This window comes from Salarias fasciatus, unplaced genomic scaffold (assembly GCF_902148845.1).
Source record: "Salarias fasciatus unplaced genomic scaffold, fSalaFa1.1, whole genome shotgun sequence".
NCBI lineage: Eukaryota > Metazoa > Chordata > Actinopteri > Blenniiformes > Blenniidae > Salarias > Salarias fasciatus.
This window is the reverse complement of record NW_021941231.1, coordinates 232,789-254,971: the sequence shown is the minus strand read 5'-3', so window position 1 is coordinate 254,971 and position 22,183 is coordinate 232,789. Positions and strand designations below refer to the sequence as shown.

Here is a 22,183-nt window from a genome sequence, read left to right as displayed (position 1 = left end):
ACGGGAGCTGACTGTCTGCGTTCTGCGTTCTGCGTTCTGCAGGACGGCATGGGGAACCTGCGGATCACGGAGAAGGGCCTGAAGCTGGAGGGGGACTCGGAGTTCCTGCAGCCGCTCTACGCCAAAGAGATCCGGTCCAAACCGGTGAGTGGTTCTGGAACCCGGCGGTTCTCCCCAGAACCGCAGACGCCGGTCTGCGTGAGCGCGATTCCAGAACGTCAGCTAGCATTCCGCGAGAACACAGAACTCCGATTCTTTAAATGTAGACCTGTGTTCGGTTCCGGCTGTTGGGGAACCGTTCCGTTAGTGGAGGGCTGAGAGAACCCGCGTGACAGAGAACGACATAACGGACAGTTCTGCGGAGAACGCGTTCTCCGCCTGATCACTGAAACGTGACGTCAGGAAGACGAGCAGATCAGGGCGCTGTTGGGTCGGTCAGTGGAAGACCAAACCTGTTGGTCCGCAGAACGGACCAACAGGTCCCAGATTCAGACGTCAGTCCTGGACCTCGTTCAGACGCCGTGGTGACCCAGCCGGCGTCCAGCCGACCTCAAACGTTGGAATTTAGTTGAAATCATGTCAGTTGATGAAAAACGTTAATTCAACGTCAAAACAACGTCGACACTAAACGGTTGAAGTCGTGTCGTAAACTCGCTGTGGACTCAGTGAAATATCAGCATCCTTCAGATGGATCTGTAATCCTCAGTATTTTTAAAATCATGACTTCTGAAAATGTTGCTAAAATATGTCAGCTGATGAACGTTATTTCAACATCCAGACACGTTGATAAATTCACCACTGGAAAAGTGTTTGTGTGAACGTTCACCCCGCCTTGTGTTTCTTTTTCTTTGAGTCTGTTTTCATTTCCTCGTAAAGTCAGAATTCTGTCTGATAAAAGAGTCACTCAAGCCGTCAGTTTAGTTCCTGATTTCATCAAATTGTGAACTTTGGTGAAACACAAAACAAACATCTTTAACCCTTTAAGCTCGGGGCCATTTTCGCCTAAAAGTTCAACTAAAGACGTACCCAAAGTAAACTGAATGCTGTTCTTGAACTGTTTGGAGTACATGCATGGTTGGGGTCTCATTTGAAAGCTGACAACCTGTATTTTCACCCAGTGCAGTCAGAATTACTCTAGGTGCTACTGCCACAGAGTTATTTATGTTGCAGCACACTGAATTAGGATGAATTTCATTCTCGCCTGAATTTTTTCCCTCTTAAAACACCTGGAAATAAGTGTGGAAGCACTGTGAGAGCTTGAAAACATAATTTTGCTAAAGCCTGGGGTCTTACATAGTTCAGGTCAAAATGTCAGAGCAGTACTACAAGAAATGAGTGTTTCACACATGTATTTGTACTGCTATGCCCCGGCGGGGTCAATTTTGGACATCCTCTGTATACCCTCTGGATGCCCTCTGTACAATGGTATATGTTGGTTTTTGGCCCGTTTTTACATTATTTTCACTCCAAAAACTCATCAAGTACTCAAACAATCACTTCAGACAGGCTTCAGTGTGGGATAAGGCCCTCAGATTGAGAGGAGCAGGGACAGACAGCAGGTGCATCTCTCAGCAGATATCTGAGAAGTCACAAAACCCCGCTAGCGGGCCAGCCAGCCATTCAGCAAGCTCATTGGTTACCAGCCCTGTCAGTCAAACGTTTCTACCGACGTGATTGGCTCAGAATACGTTGATTACGAGTGATGACGACCGATGACGTGGGTCCATCAGTCTCGGCAGCGGTTGGCTGGTTAGCCATCGGAGGGAGGGATGAGTCACTTGATTGGTTGAAATATGAAGAATAAGCAACGGAAACCGATCAGTCGCCATATTGGATATCCTCAGCACGAGGGAGAGACGTCTGGATGTTTTTATCTGATAAAAAAATGGATTATTATCGGACGCGCACGCGGAGAGACGCGCCGCGTGCGCGCGCGGTGGCGCGTCTAATTCTGGATTATTTGCTTATTTCAAGACATGTTTTGGACAAAAGGCTATACTTTCTAGCTTTGCCTGGATGCATACGCTTGTACTGTGGCAGTTTTGCTGGATTATCTGGATTATGGATCGTCTGTGATCAGTTATGAGCCTCCAAAGGTGAGTTGCGCTGTTTACTTAATTTGCTGTATGTTGGACAAATGTGTTTATATTACCCGCTGTGGTAATCACATCTGAAAGTGGTTTATACCAGCGGATTCATGAGAATATCAGCTTTCTAACGGTACATAGTACGTCTGTGGAATATGCAAAATGCGTCTGGATAATTGATAAATGCATCGTGAGAAGTTGACGGCCCGCCGGCGGGCCGGTCTGAGCTTAAGTTAAAAGCACCACTTTGCTTCGTGTGTGTTGCACTGTATTTGAGGATAAGTCGTTTTCTACAAACTCGTGGTCACCCTCCCGTTTACAGATGACAAACACAGTGAACTTAAAGCTCAACCGGCTGAGGATCGCTGAGCAGCAGGTTCAAACCGTGTTTCACCCGTCTGTGACGAAACGCCGACGTGCCTCAACCTCAAACGCAAGCCCGGTGGTTCGACTGCGGTCAGTTTAAGTTAGAATTTTATGCACTTTTGCTGCTGTGCTGCTCAGTTGAAGCAAAACCAGGGCTGAATCCCATTTCACCCCTCAGCCCTTCCCCTTGGCCCTACCCCTCGTTTTGCGCGTTCACGTGGAGGGGTAGGAGTGTCCCAATTGTCATTATGACGGAGGGGTGGGGCCAAGAAAGAGGGCCAGTCACCCCTCCAAAAGGAGATTCTCGAGAGGCACACTCCAAACGGAGGGGTATCGGCCGATGGCGAGGGGCGCTTGTTCTTTCAGCCTAGATCATGCCTGGCGGGCGGGGTGAATTCACTTCCGCATTGACTGGAGTGATCGTTTCCACACCCGCGCATTCCAGGCGCATTCCAAACACAACAGATAGACGATTATTTTCAATAAACTGGTTTCTTCAACACGGCCCGCCTGGAATGCGCGGGTGGGAAACGAGCGCCCCCGCCAATGCGGAAGTGAACTAACCCCACGGTCCAGGCGAACAAAACAAGCGCCCCTCGCCACCATCGCCACTGGATGACAGATTTCTCAGAAAGCCTTCCAAGATCGGCAAGATGGCGGCGTCCGCAACGAAAGACGTTCATAAATGTCAGTATTTTGTCAATTAATAAAGTTTTAAAATGTAAGAAAAACATTCTTCTTCGGCAGATAATTGTCGCATCTGCCTACGTCATCGGCAGCGGCGACTACTGATGACGTACACGATTGTCGGAGGGGTGTCCCAATTCGGAGGGGTTGACTTTCTCCCCTACCCCTTAGCACTCCGTTTCATAGGCGGAGGGCCAAGGGGAAGGGCCAAGGGGAAGGGCTAAGGGGTGAAATGGGATTCAGCCCAGCTCTGCAGCGGAGGTCGGCACGGCGTCCGAGTCGGACCGCCGCAGGACGTCAGCGGACCTGATCTGGAGGTCAAAAATTACGTTGATTAGACGTTATTTCAACGTCGCATTGTGCAGTGGTTCTGTTGTGGCTTCATTGTGGTTCTACTGTGGCTCCGTTGAGGTTCTGTTGCGGTTCTGTTGCGGTTCTGTTGCGGTTCTGTTGCGGTTCCGTTGGTCCTCTGCAGGGCCTTGTGGTGCCATCCAGTGGAAAAACAGCTGTTATCACTGTACTGCTACACTCACTGCTGGTTCCTCCTGCAGCCGCTGTTCTCTGAGGTTCTCTGAGCTGTATGTAGAGACAAGAACCTGTCTGTCCTCCTGTCCTCTGTCTCTGTCTCTGTCCTCCTGTCCCCTCACCCCAACCGGGACAGCAGGAAGCCTCCTCCTCTGAGCCTGGTTCTGCAGGGTTCTCCTCCTCTGAGCCTGGTTCTGCAGGGTTCTCCTCCTCTGAGCCTGGTTCTGCAGGGTTCTCCTCCTCTGAACCTGGTTCTGCAGGGTTCTCCTCTGAGCCTGGTTCTGCAGGGTTCTCCTCTGGGCCTGGTTCTGCAGGATTCTCCTCTGAGCCTGGTTCTGCAGGGTTCTCCTCTGGGCCTGGTTCTGCACGGTTCTCCTCCTCTGAGCCTGGTTCTGCAGGGTTCTCCTCCTCTGAGCCTGGTTCTGCAGGGTTCTCCTCCTCTGAGCCTGGTTCTGCAGGGTTCTCCTCCTCTAAACCTGGTTCTGCAGGGTTCTCCTCTGAGCCTGGTTCTGCAGGATTCTCCTCTGGGCCTGGTTCTGCAGGGTTCTCCTCTGAGCCTGGTTCTGCAGGGTTCTCCTCTGAGCCTGGTTCTGCAGGGTTCTCCTCTGAGCCTGGTTCTGCAGGGTTCTCCTCTGGGCCTGGTTCTGCAGGGTTCTTGCTCATGTGGATCTGTTGGGTTTCTCTGTAAAAGTGTGGAAATGACATGTTGTAATTGGCAATTTATAAATAAAGCTGAATTGAATTGAATGATCTAGAACAGAGGCTGTTTGTTGGTTCTGCTGCTGCGAGGTCGCCTGACGCTCCAGAGGGACAGAGGGACAGAGGGACAGAGGGACAGAGGGACAGAGGGACAGCTTCATGTCCGCCACGGAAATGTTTCACTAGTCCGTCTGGGTAGCCGCTCTTCTGATTTGATTTCAGAGGCGGGACCTTCAAATCAATCCGTAGCCAGCGATTGGACGACCGTTCGAACCAAAGAAGAAGGCGATTGGACGACCGTTCTGATTGACACGCGACACACTCGCCACAGACCAATCGGCATCCAGCCGCGGTGTGACGGCGCTCTGCGCTGCTGAGAAGCAGCAGACGTCGTCTCCTGACAAACAGCCTTGAAGTGATGCTCTGTGCTCGTCTTTCACAGAACAAACTGAGTCTCTTTCTGATGAAGCTGCAGATGTCGCCGTGTCCACGGAGATCGCTCCGCACGCCGCCGTTGTTTTCAAACTTTCGGGCGCCTCCCGCTGTCGTCACGTCTCTCGTCACGTCCGCTCCTCCCGCAGCTCCGCCTCTTTCCCCTGATTGGGCCGCTGACATTTTAACAGAGTGAAACCGTTGGTCTGTGGAGCGCTGCAGGATGGATCTGCAGGATTCAGGACCTGAGTCAGGCCCGTCTGCTGTGCAGGGTTACCCCGAGGCTCCGGCTGGAAATGTTCTTTAGTTCCAGAACGTTCCAGAACCTCTTCCAGCTCTCTGAAGACACGGTTCCCTCCTGTCCTGTCTCCAGAAAAGCTGAGATCATTTAATGTTCCTCAGTCAGTTCTGTGATTCTCCAGCTGATGTTCCCTCCTCAAGTCAGTCAAGGTTCTAACCAGGAACCGTGTCTCCGCAGGGCCGTCCACTGTCCCTGCAGTCGTCCCGGAACGTCTCCGTCAACATCGTCAACAGCAACAACCAGCTGCTCACGCAGCTCGTCACGGGTGAGGAACCGCAGAACAAGCATGTGTTCCCTGGACTGTCCCGCCCCCAGTGAGCCCCCCTGCTGGGGGTCCCCCTGGGGGGGGTGGCGGTGCCCCAGCAGTCCTGACCTTTGACCTCTCCGGCTCAGTGCTCGGTGCCCTGTCTCCTCCTGTCAGCAGCATAATTGGGTGTGTCTGTGCGTGCACGAGCACGAGCACGTGAGTGTGGTGGGTGTGTGTGGTTCAGTTCAGCACGTTGTGTTGTTTTAATCAAGAACTAAACCGTGTGGTTCCTCAGGATCCAGTGGATCTGCAGCTCATGTCTGATGCTCTCCGTGTGGTTCCTCAGGATCCAGTGGATCTGCAGCTCATGTCTGACGCTCTCCGTGTGGTTCCTCAGGATCCAGTGGATCTGCAGCTCATGTCTGATGCTCTCCGTGTGGTTCCTCAGGATCCAGTGGATCTGCAGCTCATGTCTGATGCTCTCCGTGTGGTTCCTCAGGATCCAGTGGATTTAAGGCTCGAGGGAAGCTGTTCGAGGTCAGATCCAGCGCCGGGAAGCTGCTCTTCTCAGCAGACGAACAGGAAGTGGTGGTCGGCGCCGAGCGGCTCCGAGTCATGGGTGAGCAGCGGGGGCGGGGCCGGGGCAGAGGGGGCGTGACAGAGTGCAGAGGGGGCGGGGCCTAGGGCAGAGGGGGCGGGACTGAGGACGGGTGAGAGAACTCGCTTCCTGTCCATGATGAAGACCTGGGTCCGGTCCTGTCCTCCACCGTCCCGCTGCTCCAGACTCGCTGAGGCCCTAAAAGGTGGAGGAACCCTGATCCAGAACCTCTGGAACCACGTCTGGCTGGACCCTGCAGACCTCCAGAGTCTCACCAGGTCCAGGACAAGGACCAGGGCCAGGACCAAGACCAGGGCCAAGACCAAGACCAAGACCAGGACCAAGACCAGAACAAGGATCAAGACCAAGACCAAGACCAGGACCAAGGACAGGACCAAGACCAGGACCAAGACCAGAACAAGGATCAAGACCAAGACCAAGACCAGGACCAAGGACAGGACCAAGACCAGGACCAAGACCAGAACAAGGATCAAGACCAAGGTTCAATCTGGTTCAGCCCGGTTCAGTCTGGTTCAGTCTGGTTCAGTCTGGTTCAGTTTGGTTCATCCCGGTTCAGCCCGGTTCAGCCCGGTTCAGTCCGGTTCAGTTTGGTTCAGTCTGGTTCAGCCCAGTTCAGCCCGATTCAGCCTGGTTCAGCCTGGTTCAGTCTGGTTCAGCCCGGTTCAGTCCGGTTCAGCCCGGTTCAGTCTGGTTCAGTTTGGTTCAGCCTGGCTCAGTCTGGTTCAGCCTGGTTCAGCCCGGTTCAGCCCAGTTCAGTCCGGGTCAGCCCCGTTCAGTCTGGTTCAGTCCGGTTCAGCCCCGTTCAGTCTGGTTCAGTCTGGTTCAGCCTGGTTCAGCCCGGTTCAGCCCAGTTCAGTCCGGGTCAGCCCCGTTCAGTCTGGTTCAGTCTGGTTCAGCCTGGTTCAGCCCGGTTCAGCCCAGTTCAGTCTGGTTCAGCCCGGTTTAGTCTGGTTCAGGCCGGTTCAGCCCGGTTCAGCCCCGTTCAGTCTGGTTCAGTTTGGTTCAGCCCCGTTCAGCCTGGTTCAGCCTGGTTCAGTCTGGTTCAGCCTGGTTCAGCCCGGTTCAGCCCAGTTCAGCCTGGTTCAGCTCAGTTCAGTCTGGTTCAGTCTGGTTCAGCCCAGTTCAGCCCAGTTCAGCCCAGTTCAGTCTGGTTCAGCCCGGTTTAGTCTGGTTCAGGCCGGTTCAGCCCGGTTCAGGCCGGTTCAGGCCGGTTCAGGCCGGTTCAGCCCGGTTCAGGCCGGTTCAGGCCGGTTCAGCCTGGTTCAGCCTGGTTCAGCCTGGTTCAGTCTGGTTCAGTCTGGTTCAGCCCAGTTCAGCCCCGTTCAGTCTGGTTCAGCCCCGTTCAGCCTGGTTCAGCCCGGTTCATCCCGGTTCAGCCCGGTTCAGCCCGGTTCAGCCCGGTTCAGTCTGGTTCAGTTTGGTTCAGCCTGGTTCAGTCTGGTTCAGCCTGGTTCAGCCCGGTTCAGCCCAGTTCAGTCCGGGTCAGCCCCGTTCAGTCTGGTTCAGTCTGGTTCAGCCTGGTTCAGCCCGGTTCAGCCCAGTTCAGTCTGGGTCAGCCCCGTTCAGTCTGGTTCAGTTTGGTTTAGCCCGGTTCAGTCTGGTTTAGCCCGGTTCAGTCTGGTTTAGCCCGGTTCAGTTTGGTTCAGCCCGGTTCAGTCTGGTTCAGCCCGGTTCAGTCTGGTTTAGCCCGGTTCAGTCTGGTTTAGCCCGGTTCAGTCTGATTGACAGTTTCACGGAACATCGAGGACCAACTCCGAACCTTTGAGAACAGAACATCATGGAGCCATGAGGACGGGACGGAGTCCAGTGGACTTCCAGGACGATCTCGCTGCCGGCAGAACTCTGACAGATTCTAGAACTCTGATGGATTCCAGAAAAACCCCAGTTCCAGAACTCCGTCACGCTCTGAAGCTCGAACACATCGCAGAACTCCAGAACCTTCTGAGTCTTTCAGTGAGCGCTAGCAGCTCTATTAGCTTAGAGTTAGCAGGTCTATTAGCATAACATTAGCTGCTCTGTTAGCACAGCATTAGCAGCTCCCTGCTAGCTCCCTGTCCGTGTCGACTCCACGGAACATCAGGTCAGATTCTTCTTCTTCAGTTTTCTGCAGTTCTTCATCATTTCCTGGTTGCCATGGTTACTGTGGAGGATCAAGCTGCTGGTTCGGCTGAGCTCCGCACGCTGGAAATTCTCTCCTCTCCGAGGTGACGAATCGGGTCGGACCGAATCGGTTCGAATCGGGTCGCACCGAATCGATTCGAATCGGGTCGGACCGAATCGGCCGACACCAACAAACAGAGTCTGTTTTTAAACTGCTGGGATCCTCCAGAGGAGCTGAGTGGACCGATCCAGAACGGCCGTCCAGCGAGTCCCACAGGCTGTGCTTGTGTGTGTGTGTGTACTTGTGTGTGTGTGTGTGCGTGTGTGTGTGTGCGTGTGTGTGTGCGTGTGTGCACGTGTGTGTGTGTGTGTGTGTGTGTGTGTGTGTGTGTGTGTGTGTGTGTGTGCGTGCGTGGGCATGTGTGTGTGCGTGTGTGTGTGTGCGTGTGTGTGTGTGTGTGTGCGTGCGTGCGTGGGCATGTGTGTGTGCGTGTGTGTGTGTGCGTGTGTGTGTGCGTGTGTGCACGTGTGTGTGTGTGTGTGTGTGTGTGTGTGTGTGTGTGTGTGTGTGTGTGTGTGTGTGTGCGTGCGTGCGTGGGCATGTGTGTGTGCGTGTGTGTGTGTGCGTGTGTGTGTGTGCGTGTGTGTGTGTGCGTGTGTGTGTGTGCGTGTGTGTGTGTGTGTGTGTGTGTGCGTGTGTGTGTGTGTGTGTGTGTGTGTGTGTGTGTGCGTGTGTGCGCGCGTGTGTGTGTGTGTGATGATCTCTGTTGTGATTGCAGGCGCTGAAGGAGCTGTGTTCAGCAAATCTCTGGAGACGCCGCACGTCCGAGCCGAGCCGTTCAAAGAGCTGCGGTGAGTTCACATGCTAATGCTGCTAATCATGCTAATGGTGCTAATCATGCTAATGGTGCTAATCATGCTAATGGTGCTAATCATGCTAATGGTGCTAATCATATTCTTCTTCTTCTTCTTCTAATGATTTCCAGCAGGCTGTACGCTGATTTAGCGCAATGCTGCCCCTTCAGGTTAAGCAGTAAACATCAGTTCACACTTTAGACTCTGGAGTAGAGGTTGGTGGCTCACAAAAACTTAATCACAGCATTGTCAATCAAGCAAGAATTGCTACCAGCAGAAAATAACGACTTAAAAGAAAAGACTGTTATTCCAAATTGAGATAGTTCTTTATATAAAACCCGCCTCTCCACACTGTAACACGCACAAGAAAATAATACATGGATAACGGTTTCATCTTCCCCACACTGACACAAGCCACTCTGATGCTTTCCTAATACATTTAAATAGGCAGCAAGCCCACAATGCCCCAGTCTGATGCCAGTAATTTTTACTTGACTAGTTCTGTTGTCCATCAGTGGCCTACAATTTTTAACTCCGGGCTGACAGCTAAACAATACTCTACCTTTAGTTTCCTTATCCCACTTTGTTTGCCATTGTTTGTCTATTTCATTTTTAAAAAGAGAGATGCACTCCAGCTTCCCAAGGCCCATTTCATATTCCACCTCACTATGAAGAAGAGAGTCTTTAGCAAGATTATCCGCAGTTTCATTTCCATATATACCTGAATGGCCAGGGATCCACACAAAAATTACCGCACAGCCAGACTGTTCAATTCTACGCAAGCAGCTCAAAATTTCAAGGATTATATCAGAGCGCTCTCCTGAAAGTCCACCAGCTATAGAACGAATTGCAGCTGAGGAGTCAGAAAAAATGTACGATAGCTCAGGTTTATTCCGCTCGATCCAATCCAAGGCCCACCAGATTGCCAACAGTTCAGCAGAAAAAACAGACACATTATTAGATACTCGCATATTTTTCCTAATCTCCTTATTCATTATGTAAACTCCAAAGCCAGCTTTTCCTGAGGTTGGATCCTTGGACCCATCTGTAAAAATAAAATACCCTGAGTCACTCCTTGAAATAAATTCATTCACTTGTTGGCAACAAACTCTTTCCTTATTCTGACCCAACAGGTCAAGCTGCGCTTCTGGATCTGGTCGGAGCCAAGCAGGGCTAGGGGACCATGCTATGCTAGTCACATTTTGCTTGCTCAGCCCCAGCTCACAAGCAGCCCGACATATTGAGCTCAGATAATTAGCCCGTCTCATGTTTTTTTCGAACTCCCAGCATTCTCCCAGGAGACTCTTTGCACTGGAATCATGCCCCAACCCAGCTAGTCTAGCCCAGTACTGGAGCCCGAGCTTCTGCCTTCGCATTCCCAACGGAGTCTCTCCCATCTCAACTAATAAAGCCGGAATCTGTGTCGTTCTAAAAGCCCCTGAGCAGACCCTTAGTGCTTTAGCCTGAATTCTATCCAGTTTCGCCAAGCTGGACTTAGATGCAGCTCCATACACAAAACAGCCATAATCCAAAGTAGACCTCAACATCGCTCTAAATGTCATTTGCAAAGTTAGACGGTCTGCCCCCCAATCCAAACTGCGAAGAATATTGATGATCTTTTCACATTTACAGATGACTTTTTCAATATGGCAGTTCCATGTAAGCCTTTCATCCATCCACATACCTAAAGATTTAAAGGTTTTGACCCTTTCCAGTGGGTGATCATATAAAAACAATGTACTTTCTGGAGTTTTCTTTTTAAAACCAAATATCATGAAATTACTCTTTGAGATAGAAATCTTAAAGCCCCACTGATTTGCCCACTGAACTAATTGATCCAAAGCAATCTGAGTATGCTCAATTAAAAGATCTACGTTCTTGCCTCTGCGCCAACTTGCGCCATCATCAGCAAAGAGGGACTTTCCAAATCTTGAGTCAATATTTTTGAAAATATCATTAATCATTACATTAAAAAGCGCAGGACTAATTACTGATCCCTGAGGAGTACCGTTCAAAATACTAACCTTTTCAGAACATTCGCAGTTCACCCTCACTTGAATTGATCTATTGTTTAGAAAATCCTTAATCCAGGAGAACGTTCTCCCCCTAACCCCTGCATCAAATAATTTAATCAATAAACCCTCACGCCACAAACTATAATACGCTTTTTCAATATCAATAAAAACTGCGAGCAGTGATTCTTTATTGATAATCGCTTTTCTTATGTCCTGGTCTAGAACTCCTACTGAATCCATTGAGTTTCTTCCTATTCTAAAACCATTCTGATAACTAACGAAAAACCCAGAGGCCTCCAAAAAGTAGACAAGCCTGTTGGTAACCATTCGCTCCATCACCTGACACAGCACAGAGGTGAGGGCTATGGTCTGTAAGAAGAGGGAGCGGAAGGGTCCTTTCCTGGCTTACAAATAGGTACAATTAAAGCGTGCTTCCATTCCTTTGGCAACGCGCCGGCCTCCCAGATATAAGTACATAGCACAAGGATCTCATGAAGTACAGGTACCTCAAGATGCTGCAGCAGCTTATAGCTTCTCTGATCTGGACCCGGTGAAGAATTTGCTCCAGCTTCTACTGCATCCTTATCTCTCTAAAAGAGAAATACAAATGAACAGGATTATTCATATCTGTAGACTCAGCACCACGGGTTGACTTCCAGCCTTGGGTCAACAGAACTCATCTCGAAGCTTAAGAATTTCTTCCCCCAAAAACTTTGCATTATGGACATCCTGGAACACTTTGACACACATATTGGCCTTTTCTTTACTTGAAACTGCCTCTCTCCCACCTGCCTTCAGGACAGGCGTAGAAGAGCTTGTAATTTTCCCCGACATTCTATGGATCCTTGACCACACCTGCCTGATTGGGGTCTGAGGGCCCAACGTGCCACAGAAGTCTCTCCAACTTTTCTTTCTCTCTTTTTTAATAGTTTTACGAGCAAAAGCTCTGCACTTTTTATATTCAACCACATTTTCTAGAGTCGGTTTTTTCCTTACTGTTCTAAATGCTTTTTTCCTTTTGCTCACAGCTTTTTCACACTCCTTGTTCCACCAAGGCACAATAACCCGATCTGGAGGGGCCCTTCTGCATGGCGTGGTCTCAGAGGCCACCCTAACAATCATCTCTGTTAATGAATCACACATGATGTCAACTGAATCCTCACTGTTTACATTCGTCAGGCCATCATTTGTACATTTTCTGAATTGTTCCCAGTCTGCACGGGCATAATCAAACCGAGGAAGTCTATCCCGAGCCTCCTTTACGAAGGATTTTGCAATTGTCGTTTTTACAGGGAAATGGTCACTGCCAACCGAGTCATTCAGAACCTTCCATTCTGCTATACTGGCCCAGTTGGGAGAAACCAAAGTCAGATCAAGGCAAGAGGCTTTACCTGAGTTTACATCAATACGTGTTGGAGTACCAGTATTTAAAATTACTGTCCAAAAGATCTTCAGTCACCAAACCGTTTGAGTCCCTTTCCTGGCTCCCCCACAGTGGGTTGTGGGCGTTAAAATCTCCAACCCATATAGTCCGTGGTCCAGTTTTCTCCACCACTTCCTCTAAATCTGAAAACATCAGGGGATTGGGTGGGTTGTAACAATTAACAATATGAATGTCCCCTCTGTACCCCACACCTCTGTCATCAAACATTCAAGCGAACCATCAAAATCACATTGTTTATACTGAAACTCTTCTTTTATAAAAGTGGCACAACCCCCTCCAGGATTACTAATTCTGTCTATACGCTTATATAACAGTTATATCCCGGGATATTAAAATCAAGACACGACTTTAACCATGTTTCCTGAACACATAACACATCTGGCTTTGTATCAAGATCTTTAACACACTTTTTAACCTCTTGCCCGTTGGCGATAAGGCTTCGTGCATTCCACTGCAAAATACCAACCATGAGAACCAGACTAAACATCTTCAATGTTGTCCTCGAACTCAAATTCATCATCAAAGTCACAACCTTCCTCGCCGCCGGTTTCAGTCTCATCTCTCACACTGGCTCGGCTCGGCTGAGCAGGATCGTTCTGGGCTGACCTCATGTAGGAAAACAGCCTCTCTGGCTGAAAATCTCTACGCCCCAAAAACCTGTTCGCGGCCTCGGTTACAGATTTGATTATGTCCGATCTCGATTGCTTTCCACGGGCGACATACAAAACATCTACGATGAAAGCCATAAGGGCCTCCTTGCTTATGACAAGCTCCCCTTGACTGAGGTTACCATGGGAACGCTTGCTGTCAAAAGGACCCCTCACTGGGGCTCGGGAGAGACTGTGAGGATGGGCACCTCCCTCCACTCTTTTCAAGGCTTCTGCATAAGAGATCTTATGCGTTTCTTTAACCACTTGAACCTGCTTTGCTTTGACAAAAAGATGGCATTCCCTCGATGTAGTCATGTGACTGCCACCGCAATCACAGCATTAGAAACAGACGCGGTGCAAGACGCAATGTCGCGTTCCCCTCCACACTTTGCACATCGTCTGTTACCACTGCAGGAGGCAGCCATATGCCCAAAGCGCTGGCATTTAAAACACCGCATGGGGGGTCTCTGGTATTCCTTTACCTGATACGATAAGCACCCAATAAACACTCGGCTTGGCAAAGTATTGCCACTGAGCGTGATCAAGACTGGGGCACTGGGGTTTCCTCCTTCCCGGGCCTTAAACCTTCATTTCACACTCAGAGATCTCAGCACAGACACCATAGATCACACCTTTTACAGTGTCCCTCCTCTCAATCACTGAAACCTCCACTTTTTTCCCCGCTACCGACTTAACTTTCTTAGCCTTGTCCAGTTGCTCCTGAGACTTACAAATCAACAGAAGCGCTCCACTTGCTAGAACTCGAGCATCCAGTCCACTGCTGACATTCTTAAAGGACTCTGCTATTTTTAACGGATTCACTCCTCTAAACCCACCTCCCGTTTGTTCTTTTAGCTTGAAGATTACTTTATACTCCCCCTCCGGAGCCCTTACCACCTTCGCCGAGCGATCCCCTTCCTTTTCAAGAGACGTATCATTTCTATCGCGCTTTCCTGACATATTGGATCCCAACCTACTACTACTGCGATCCCTGGATTGACCTCCTCCCGAAGTAGCAGCCATCAGCAACAGGTGACTAGCGAGAGGAAAATGTAGGGAACCGATACCGGACCTATACAGGCCGTCGGCCGGTAACCAGACACAAGCCCCCGGCAGCACCTACCGGTATCAGCTAACAAATCAGAAATCCGTGATCCAAGCCGTAATCCTTAAAACATACACCGTTGAAGCCGGGCAGTACCAAACAAAATTCAAACTTCGCGGACAACAGACAGCGTCACCAACCTCCACCTCCCTACCAGCCGTCCTCGTGCTAATCATATAGTTTAATATATATATTATATATATATATATATATATATATATATATATATATATATATATATATATATATATATATATATATACAGTATATATCAGTGGTGGACCGTGTATTTCACATTAAGGCCTTCAGAACAGATCCGCCTGAACCAATCCACCTCTCAATAACTATTTTGTCTACAAAAAAAAAAAATCTTATTATGCAGATATGCACATAAAGAGTTGTTGCACAGCAGATAGATACTTGTGCAGCCAGAATAAAAGCCTTTGCTGAAGAGCACAAGTCTCCTACTACATCTGTGCACATACAATGAGCATCAACAACTTAATAAAACAGCAATATTATTTAGGAAAAGAGGAACATTTTACTCACCAAAATCCCGATTATTTGAAAACAAAATCCATCCTCCTTTCCTTCCTCAAAAAGAGTTCAACTGCTCTGTCATATAGATTATCCGTGTTTCAGTTCCATAAAGCCAGGGCTGAAAGTCCAGCTGCCCTGTGGGATTTCTGGCCTCAGTTTTATTTCTCTTCAGGTCTTCTTCTTCTTCTTCTTTGGAATAATTGAGGTAGGCGACCAACAACTTAGGTGCATAGCGCTCCAGGGACGCTCACACCCGGAGACGCTCCGGAGACGCTCACACCCGGAGACGCTCCGGAGACGCTCACACCCGGAGACGCTCCAGGGACGCTCACACCCGGAGACGCTCCAGGGACGCTCACACCCGGAGACGCTCCAGGGACGCTCACACCCGGAGACGCTCCAGGGACGCTCACACCCGGAGACGCTCCAGGGACGCTCACACCCGGAGACGCTCCGGAGACGCTCACACCCGGAGACGCTCCAGGGACGCTCACACCCGGAGACGCTCCGGAGACGCTCACACCCGGAGACGCTCCGGAGACGCTCACACCCGGAGACGCCCCGGTGACGCTCGTGTCCAGCTGGGATGCAGTTGTCCAGGGTCCATGGACCAGACCTCTGCTCAGGACCTCTCAGGACTCTGTGGGTCCTCCGCTGTCCCCGGGCAGCACAGAGCAGGACAGGAGGTCCTGGGCTGTCCTCTGGACAGGGCGGAGGACCTCAGCCGACTGGGACGTCCTCAGAGCAGGACAGAGCAGGTCCTTCATGTCCACCGCTGTCAGACTGGACAGCTCCACTGTGGACAATATGAGCACGTCCCCGGGACATTAATGTCCTGCAGCCATGGACGCTACATGTCCGGACACGTCTGTTTGTATTAGAGCTCCTGATAGACGCCCCTGCTGGATCAGGGTGGTCCTGGTTTTTGGATCCAGGTCCTGCTGAATGTTCTGAACCCAGACTGAAGGCTGATCCAGATTAAAACCAGGACCGGATCACGGGAGCTGATCTGGTTCCGTCCGATGCTAACAGCTAGCAGCTAACGTTTTCCGTGGTGACGTTGTCCCCAGGCTGGAGTCTCCGACCCGCTCCCTGCTGATGGACGCTCCTAAAGGGGTGGAGGTCCTGGCCGAGGCCGGGGACATCCGGGCCATCTGCCGCAACGAGCTCCGGCTGGAGTCCAAGGACGGAGAGGTAGGCCCCGCCGGGCTCCGGGCTCCGGGTTCCAGGCTCTGGGCTCTGGGCTCCGGGTTCTGGGCTCCGGGCTCTGGGCTCTGGGCTCCGGGTTTCGGGGTCCGGGTTTCGGGGTCCGGGCTCCGGGCTCCGGCCTCTGGGTTCCGGGCTCCGGGCTCAGGGTTCTGGGCTCCGGGTTTCGAGCTCCGGGTTCAGGGCTCTGGGTTCCGGGTTTCAGGCTCCGGGCTCTGGGCTCTGGGTTCTGGGCTCCGGCCTCAGGGTTCTGGGCTTCGGTTTTCGCGCTCCGGGTTCCGGGCTCTGGGCTCCGGGTTCCAGGCTCTGGGCTCTTGGCTCCAGGTTCTGGGTTCTGGGCCCCGGGTTCCAGGGTCCGGGCTCTGGGCTCCGGGCTCTGGGCTCTTGGCTCCAGGTTCTGGGTTCTGGGCCCCGGGTTCCAGGGTCCGGGCTCTGGGCTCCGGGCTCTGGGCTCGGGTCCGGGCTCTGGGCTCCGGGCTCTGGGCTCCGGGCTCTGGGCTCCGGGCTCTGGGCTCCGGGCTCTGGGTTCCGGGCTCTGGGCTCCGGGTTTCAGGCTCTGGGCTCTGGGCTCCGGGCTCTGGGCTCCGGGCTCCGGGTTTCGGGCTCCAGGCTCCGGGTTTCGGGCTCTGCGTTCAGGGCTCTGGGCTCTGGGCTCCGGGTTTCGGGGTCCGGGGTCCGGGCTCTGGGCTCCGGGCTCTGGGCTCCAGGCTCTGGGCTCCGGGTTTCAGGCTCCGGGCTCTGGGCTCCAGGCTCTGGGCTCGGGTCCAGGCTCTGGGTTCCAGGCTCAGGGCTCCGGGCTCCGGGCTCCGGGCTCCGGGCTCTGGGCTCCGGGCTCCGGGCTCCGGGCTCTGGGCTCCGGGTTCCTGGCTCTGGGCTCTTGGCTCCGGTTTCTGGGTTCCGGGCTCCAAGCTCCAGGCTCCGGGCTCCGGGCTCCGGGCTCTGGGCTCCGGGTTTCGGGGTCCGGGCTCTGGGCTCTGGGCTCCGGGTTCCGGGCTCTGGGCTCCGGGTTTCGGGGTCCGGGCTCTGGGCTCCGGGCTCCGGGCTCAGGGTTCTGGGCTCTGGGCTCCGGGTTTCAGGCTCCGGGCTCTGGGCTCCAGGCTCTGGGCTCGGGTCCAGGCTCTGGGCTCCGGGCTCTGGGCTCCGGGTTCCGGGCTCTGGGCTCCGAGTTTCAGGCTCCGGGCTCTGGGCTCTGGGCTCCGGGTTCCGGGCTCTGGGCTCCGAGTTTCAGGCTCCGGGCTCCGGGCTCTGGGCTCCGGGTTCCGGGCTCTGGGCTCCGAGTTTCAGGCTCCGGGCTCTGGGCTCTGGGGTCCAGGCTCCGGGCTCCGGGCTCTGGGCTCTGGGCTCTGGGGTCCAGGCTCCGGGCTCTGGGCTCTGGGGTCCAGGCTCCGGGCTCTGGGCTCTGGGGTCCAGGCTCTGGGCTCCGGGCTCTAGGCTCCGGTTTTCGGGCTCCGGGTTCCGGGCTCTGGGCTCCGAGTTTCAGGCTCCGGGCTCCGGGCTCTGGGCTCCGGGTTCCGGGCTCTGGGCTCCGAGTTTCAGGCTCCGGGCTCTGGGCTCTGGGCTCTGGGGTCCAGGCTCCGGGCTCTGGGCTCTGGGCTCTGGGGTCCAGGCTCCGGGCTCTGGGCTCTGGGGTCCAGGCTCCGGGCTCTGGGCTCTGGGGTCCAGGCTCTGGGCTCCGGGCTCTAGGCTCCGGTTTTCGGGCTCCGGGTTCCGGGCTCTGGGCTCTGGGCTCCGGGCTCTAGGCTCTGGTCTCTGGGCTCTGGGGTCCAGGCTCTGGGCTCCGGGCTCTGGGCTCCGGGCTCTGGGCTCCGGGCTCTGGGCTCCGGTTTTCGGGCTCCGGGTTCCGGGCTCTGGGCTCCGGGCTCCGGGCTCCGGGCTCCGGGCTCTGGGCTCCGGTTTTCGGGCTCCGGGTTCCGGGCTCTGGGCTCCGGGCTCTGGGCTCCGGGTTCCGGGCTCCGGGTTCCGGGCTCTGGGCTCCGGGCTCTGGGCTCCGGGCTCCGGGCTCCGGGCTCTGGGCTCCGGGTTCCGGGTTCCGGGCTCCGGGTTCCGGGCTCTGGGCTCCGGGTTCCGGGCTCTGGGCTCCGGGCTCCCAGGTCCAGGCGGCACCGGAACCGGAGGGTGGATTCATCAGACTGGAGATTCCTGAAGCTGAGACAGAGCGTCTGACGTAGACCAGCAAGTCCTAGAACCCTGGAACCTTCTAGAACTCCAAAACGTTCTACTGTAGAACCATGACACAATCTAGAACTAAAGAACTTTCTAGAACCCATCTCACAGTAGAACCCAAACACGTTCTAGAACTACATCAAATCGTAAACCTCCACAATATTCTAGAACTACAGGACATTCTAAAGGTCTAGAGCAGATCCTAGAACCCATCACAGCCTAGAACCCATCACAGCCTAGAACCCATCACAGCCTAGAACCCACCACAGCCTAGAACCCATCACAGCCTAGAACCTCAGCACAGCCTAGAACCTCAGCACATTGAGGAGAACAGCATGTTTGGAGGATGGGTCAGACTGGAGGACAGGTGAGGACAGCTGAGGACTGGAGGACAGGGGAGGACAGGGGAGGACAGGTGAGGACAGGTGAGGACAGGTGAGGACAGGTCCTCCAGATCAGGTCTCCAGTCAGTTGTGTTTGTTTCTGATTGGGTCTTGACCTGAGGTTCTGGTGAGGCTGGAGGTCCAATCGGGTTCTGTCCCCCGTCCCACCGGTTCTGTCCGTCCTCTGCAGATCTCCCTGGACGCCCGGAGGATCCGCCTCATGCGGCTGCCGGAGGGACGGGCGTCCACCAGCTCCTCGTCCTCCGGCACCAGGCAGACGGTCTACGAGGTCTGCGTCTGTCCCAACGGGAGGCTCTTCCTGTCCCAGGCCGGGACCGGGTCCACCTGCCAGATCAGCGACGGGATCTGCCAATAGAACCGGTCCAGACCGGCCCGGAACCAGAGACCCCCGAGGACCGGGCCAACAGACAAAGACTGTCGTGGAACCGGAACCGGACGGATCCCGAAAGACACAAACTGTTCTGGACACACACACACACACACACACACACACACACACACACACAGACTTACAGAACAGAATGGTTCCGCCTCTGTTGGTTCCTCCTGAAGGGTTGAAGAACCTCCGGCTGGAGAACCGGAGCAGAACCACGGAGACGCCGACTGCTCCGAACACACACACACATACACACACACACACACACACACACACACACACACACACACACACACACACACACACAGAGCCTGGTTCTCCTTCAGTCCCAGAACCACCCGTTGATCACCGCATGGCGTCCGTCCTCGTCCTGTGGCTGGACGTGTCCCCCTCTCCGTCCCCGTCAGTGATCAGGAACCATCTAGAACAAGTCTGGACCTGAACAGGGCCACAGGGAACTGACGTGGGGACAACCTGGACGAGCTGCCGTCCACCGTCCAATCAGCATGCAGCTCACTGATTCCTACAGTGAGGCCCCGAGACGTCCTCTAGTGGCCCCTAGACGTCCTCTAGTGGCCCCGAGACGTCCTCTGGTGGCCCCGAGACGTCCTCTAGTGGCCCCGAGACGCCCTCTAGTGGCCCCTAGACGTCCTCTAGTGGCCCCAAGACGTCCTCTAGTGGCCCCTAGACGTCCTCTGGTGGCCCCTAGACGTCCTCTGGTGGCCCCGAGACGTCCTCTAGTGGCCCCAAGACGTCCTCTAGTGGCCCCTAGACGTCCTCTGGTGGCCCCGAGACGTCCTCTAGTGGCCCCGAGACGCCCTCTAGTGGCCCCTAGACGTCCTCTAGTGGCCCCGAGACGCCCTCTAGTGGCCCCTAGACGTCCTCTAGTGGCCCCAAGACGTCCTCTAGTGGCCCCTAGACGTCCTCTGGTGGCCCCTAGACGTCCTCTAGTGGCCCCGAGACGTCCTCTAGTGGCCCCTAGACGTCCTCTAGTGGCCCCTAGACGCCCTCTAGTGGCCCCTAGTCCCCTAGTCGGACTCGGTTGCCGGTTCCTTTGAGTTCCTGCTGGCTAACAAGCAGTGTCCTGCTCTGGTTTTGTCCTCCGGTCCTCGGCGGTGGTCTCCGGCTGGTTCTGGGACGGTTTTACCAAAAGGAGAGAACCGAGCGAGCCGCTCTGTGGACCGCGGGGAACCGAGCCTGTGCCTTACGTCGATGCACTCGTGGTAGAAGAAGCACATCACCGACCCTGTTTGGCGTCAAAACACGTTTCAGTTCCTCCACAAACCTGTGTGAACGCTGAGACCTCAGACCTGGACTGGAGCCCGGGACCCCGTTACCCCCAGACCCCCTTTACCCCTCTATTGGTAACTGTTACCCCCTCCAGACCTACAGACCCTCAGACCTCCAGACCCCCTGGACCTTAATACCGCCCAACCTCTAGACCTCCAGATTCAGATCTACTCCAGACCCCTAGACCTCTAGACCTCCAGTTTTCTACACCTGGACACCTCCAGACCGTCTCCGTCTTTTGTTTTTTGACCTTCAGATGCAAACCAAATCTTCAGACCTGTTTTTGGTTCTCTTGGGGTTAGCCCTCAGAGATCCAGATTCAGATCCACCTGGAGAACTGTTCTTCTTCCCTCCTGAGGCAGTTTGTGTTCTGTCTGTCCAGGCCCTCCAGTCCAGGTCCTCTGGGTCCTCCAGGTCTTCCAGGTCTTCCAGGTCTTTGGTTCTCTTCCGTCTGTAAATCTGTTGCTTTGTTTTGATTTTTTACTCCGGAGAACATGAAGAACGGCCAGAAGGGCGGCGGCGGCGAAGAGAGGACAGCGTCTTGCCGGCCGACGTGGATCGCGTTGCGTTAGCATTTGTTTGAGCCGCTAGCACGGAACCTTCAGAACCTTCAGAACCTTCAGAACCTTGGGTTCTTTTCTTCGCTCTTCAGTGTCAAACTGCCGCTCCTGGAGTCATTTTCAAAGAAGCCAAATTAAAGGCGTTGTTCAAACCCGCTGAGTCATCATTGATGAAGCTAACCGCTAACATCTGTCCTCAGGCTCTCTTCACACCCTTCCCATGATGCTTTGCTGATCTGGCGACTGACACAAATGTCCAGTTTGGAGAGACGCTCGTTAAAAGAAGACTTCATAAAGAAAAAGAAAACTTATTCCTGGAACCCTGGACCAGCTCTGGACCCTCCATCGGGGCTCCAGGGCTCATGGGAGTTCTTCCAACGAGTCCACATGGGTTCTGTGGACCTGGAGAAGGCGTTCGTCCCTCAAGGTGTCTTGTGGGGGCCTCTGGTAGTCCAGGGCTCCTGGTTCAGGGCCGCCCGGTCTCTGTAGGACTGGAGCAGGACAGGACCCAAAGGACAAGATCCGGAGACAAGAGACTGAGCTTCCTCTGTAGGAACTGGACGCTGCCTTAGAGACAGGGGGAGGAGCTACGTCACCAGGGAGGAGCTACGTCACCAGGGGGAGGAGCTATGTCACCAGGGAGGAGCTACATCACCAGGGGGAGGAGCTACGTCACCAGGAAGGAGCTATGTCACCAGGGAGGAGCTACGTCACCAGGGGGAGGAGCTACGTCACCAGGGGGAGGAGCTACATCACCAGGGAGGAGCTATGTCACCAGGGGAGGAGCTACGTCACCAGGGGGAGGAGCTACGTCACCAGGGAGGAGCTACATCACCAGGGGGAGGAGCTACATCACCAGGGAGGAGCTACGTCACCAGGGGGAGGAGCTACATCACCAGGGAGGAGCTACATCACCGGGGAGGAGCTATACGAATACAAATATGAATACAAATACTTTATTGTCCACCGAGATGGACATTTGTCTTTGGTTTCACCAGCCACATTAAGAAACATGTTAAGAACACTTTACATTGGCACATGACAGAACAAGGCACTACATTCCTTGCAACAATTCAGACAAGAATATTACCCATATAAAGAGTTAATCGCTTTGATTGCATTTGGCACAAAAGAGTTCTTGAAGATATTTCTGTTAGCCATTTTCAATCTGTACCTCCGTCCCGATGGAAGTAGCTCAAACTCAGAGTTTAACGGGTGGGAAATATCATTTATGATGTTCATCGCCTTATTTCCCAACCGCTCCCCATACAGACTGCTCAGAGCTCTCTGTGGCCGTCCAATGATCTTTGAGCTCCAGTTCACAATCCTCTGCAGTTTATTTTTATTTTTCGCGCTGAGGTTCCCGTACCACATCAGCATGTTGAAAGTGAGAAGGCTCTCCACTAGACTTTTGTACACTGTTTCGAGGATTGGTTGACTCACCCCAAAACTGTGAAGCTTTCGAAGAAGGTACAGACGCTGCGAACACTTCTTAAAAACAAAATCAGTATT

At 53.6% G+C, this 22,183-nt stretch overlaps 1 protein-coding gene across 1 annotated transcript; it reads left to right on the top strand.

Annotated features, from left to right (window-relative positions):
* Window positions 1-25: 25 nt before the first annotated feature.
* Window positions 26-20,817, top strand: LOC115384382 (delta-sarcoglycan-like). Its single transcript, XM_030086633.1, has 6 exons — window positions 26-144; window positions 5,275-5,362; window positions 5,844-5,963; window positions 8,843-8,915; window positions 15,743-15,866; window positions 18,615-20,817. Exons 1-6 carry the CDS (start codon window positions 49-51, stop codon window positions 18,798-18,800), a joined length of 687 nt encoding a protein of 228 aa, XP_029942493.1. The 5' UTR covers window positions 26-48; the 3' UTR covers window positions 18,801-20,817.
* The last annotated feature ends 1,366 nt before the right edge of the window (window positions 20,818-22,183 follow it).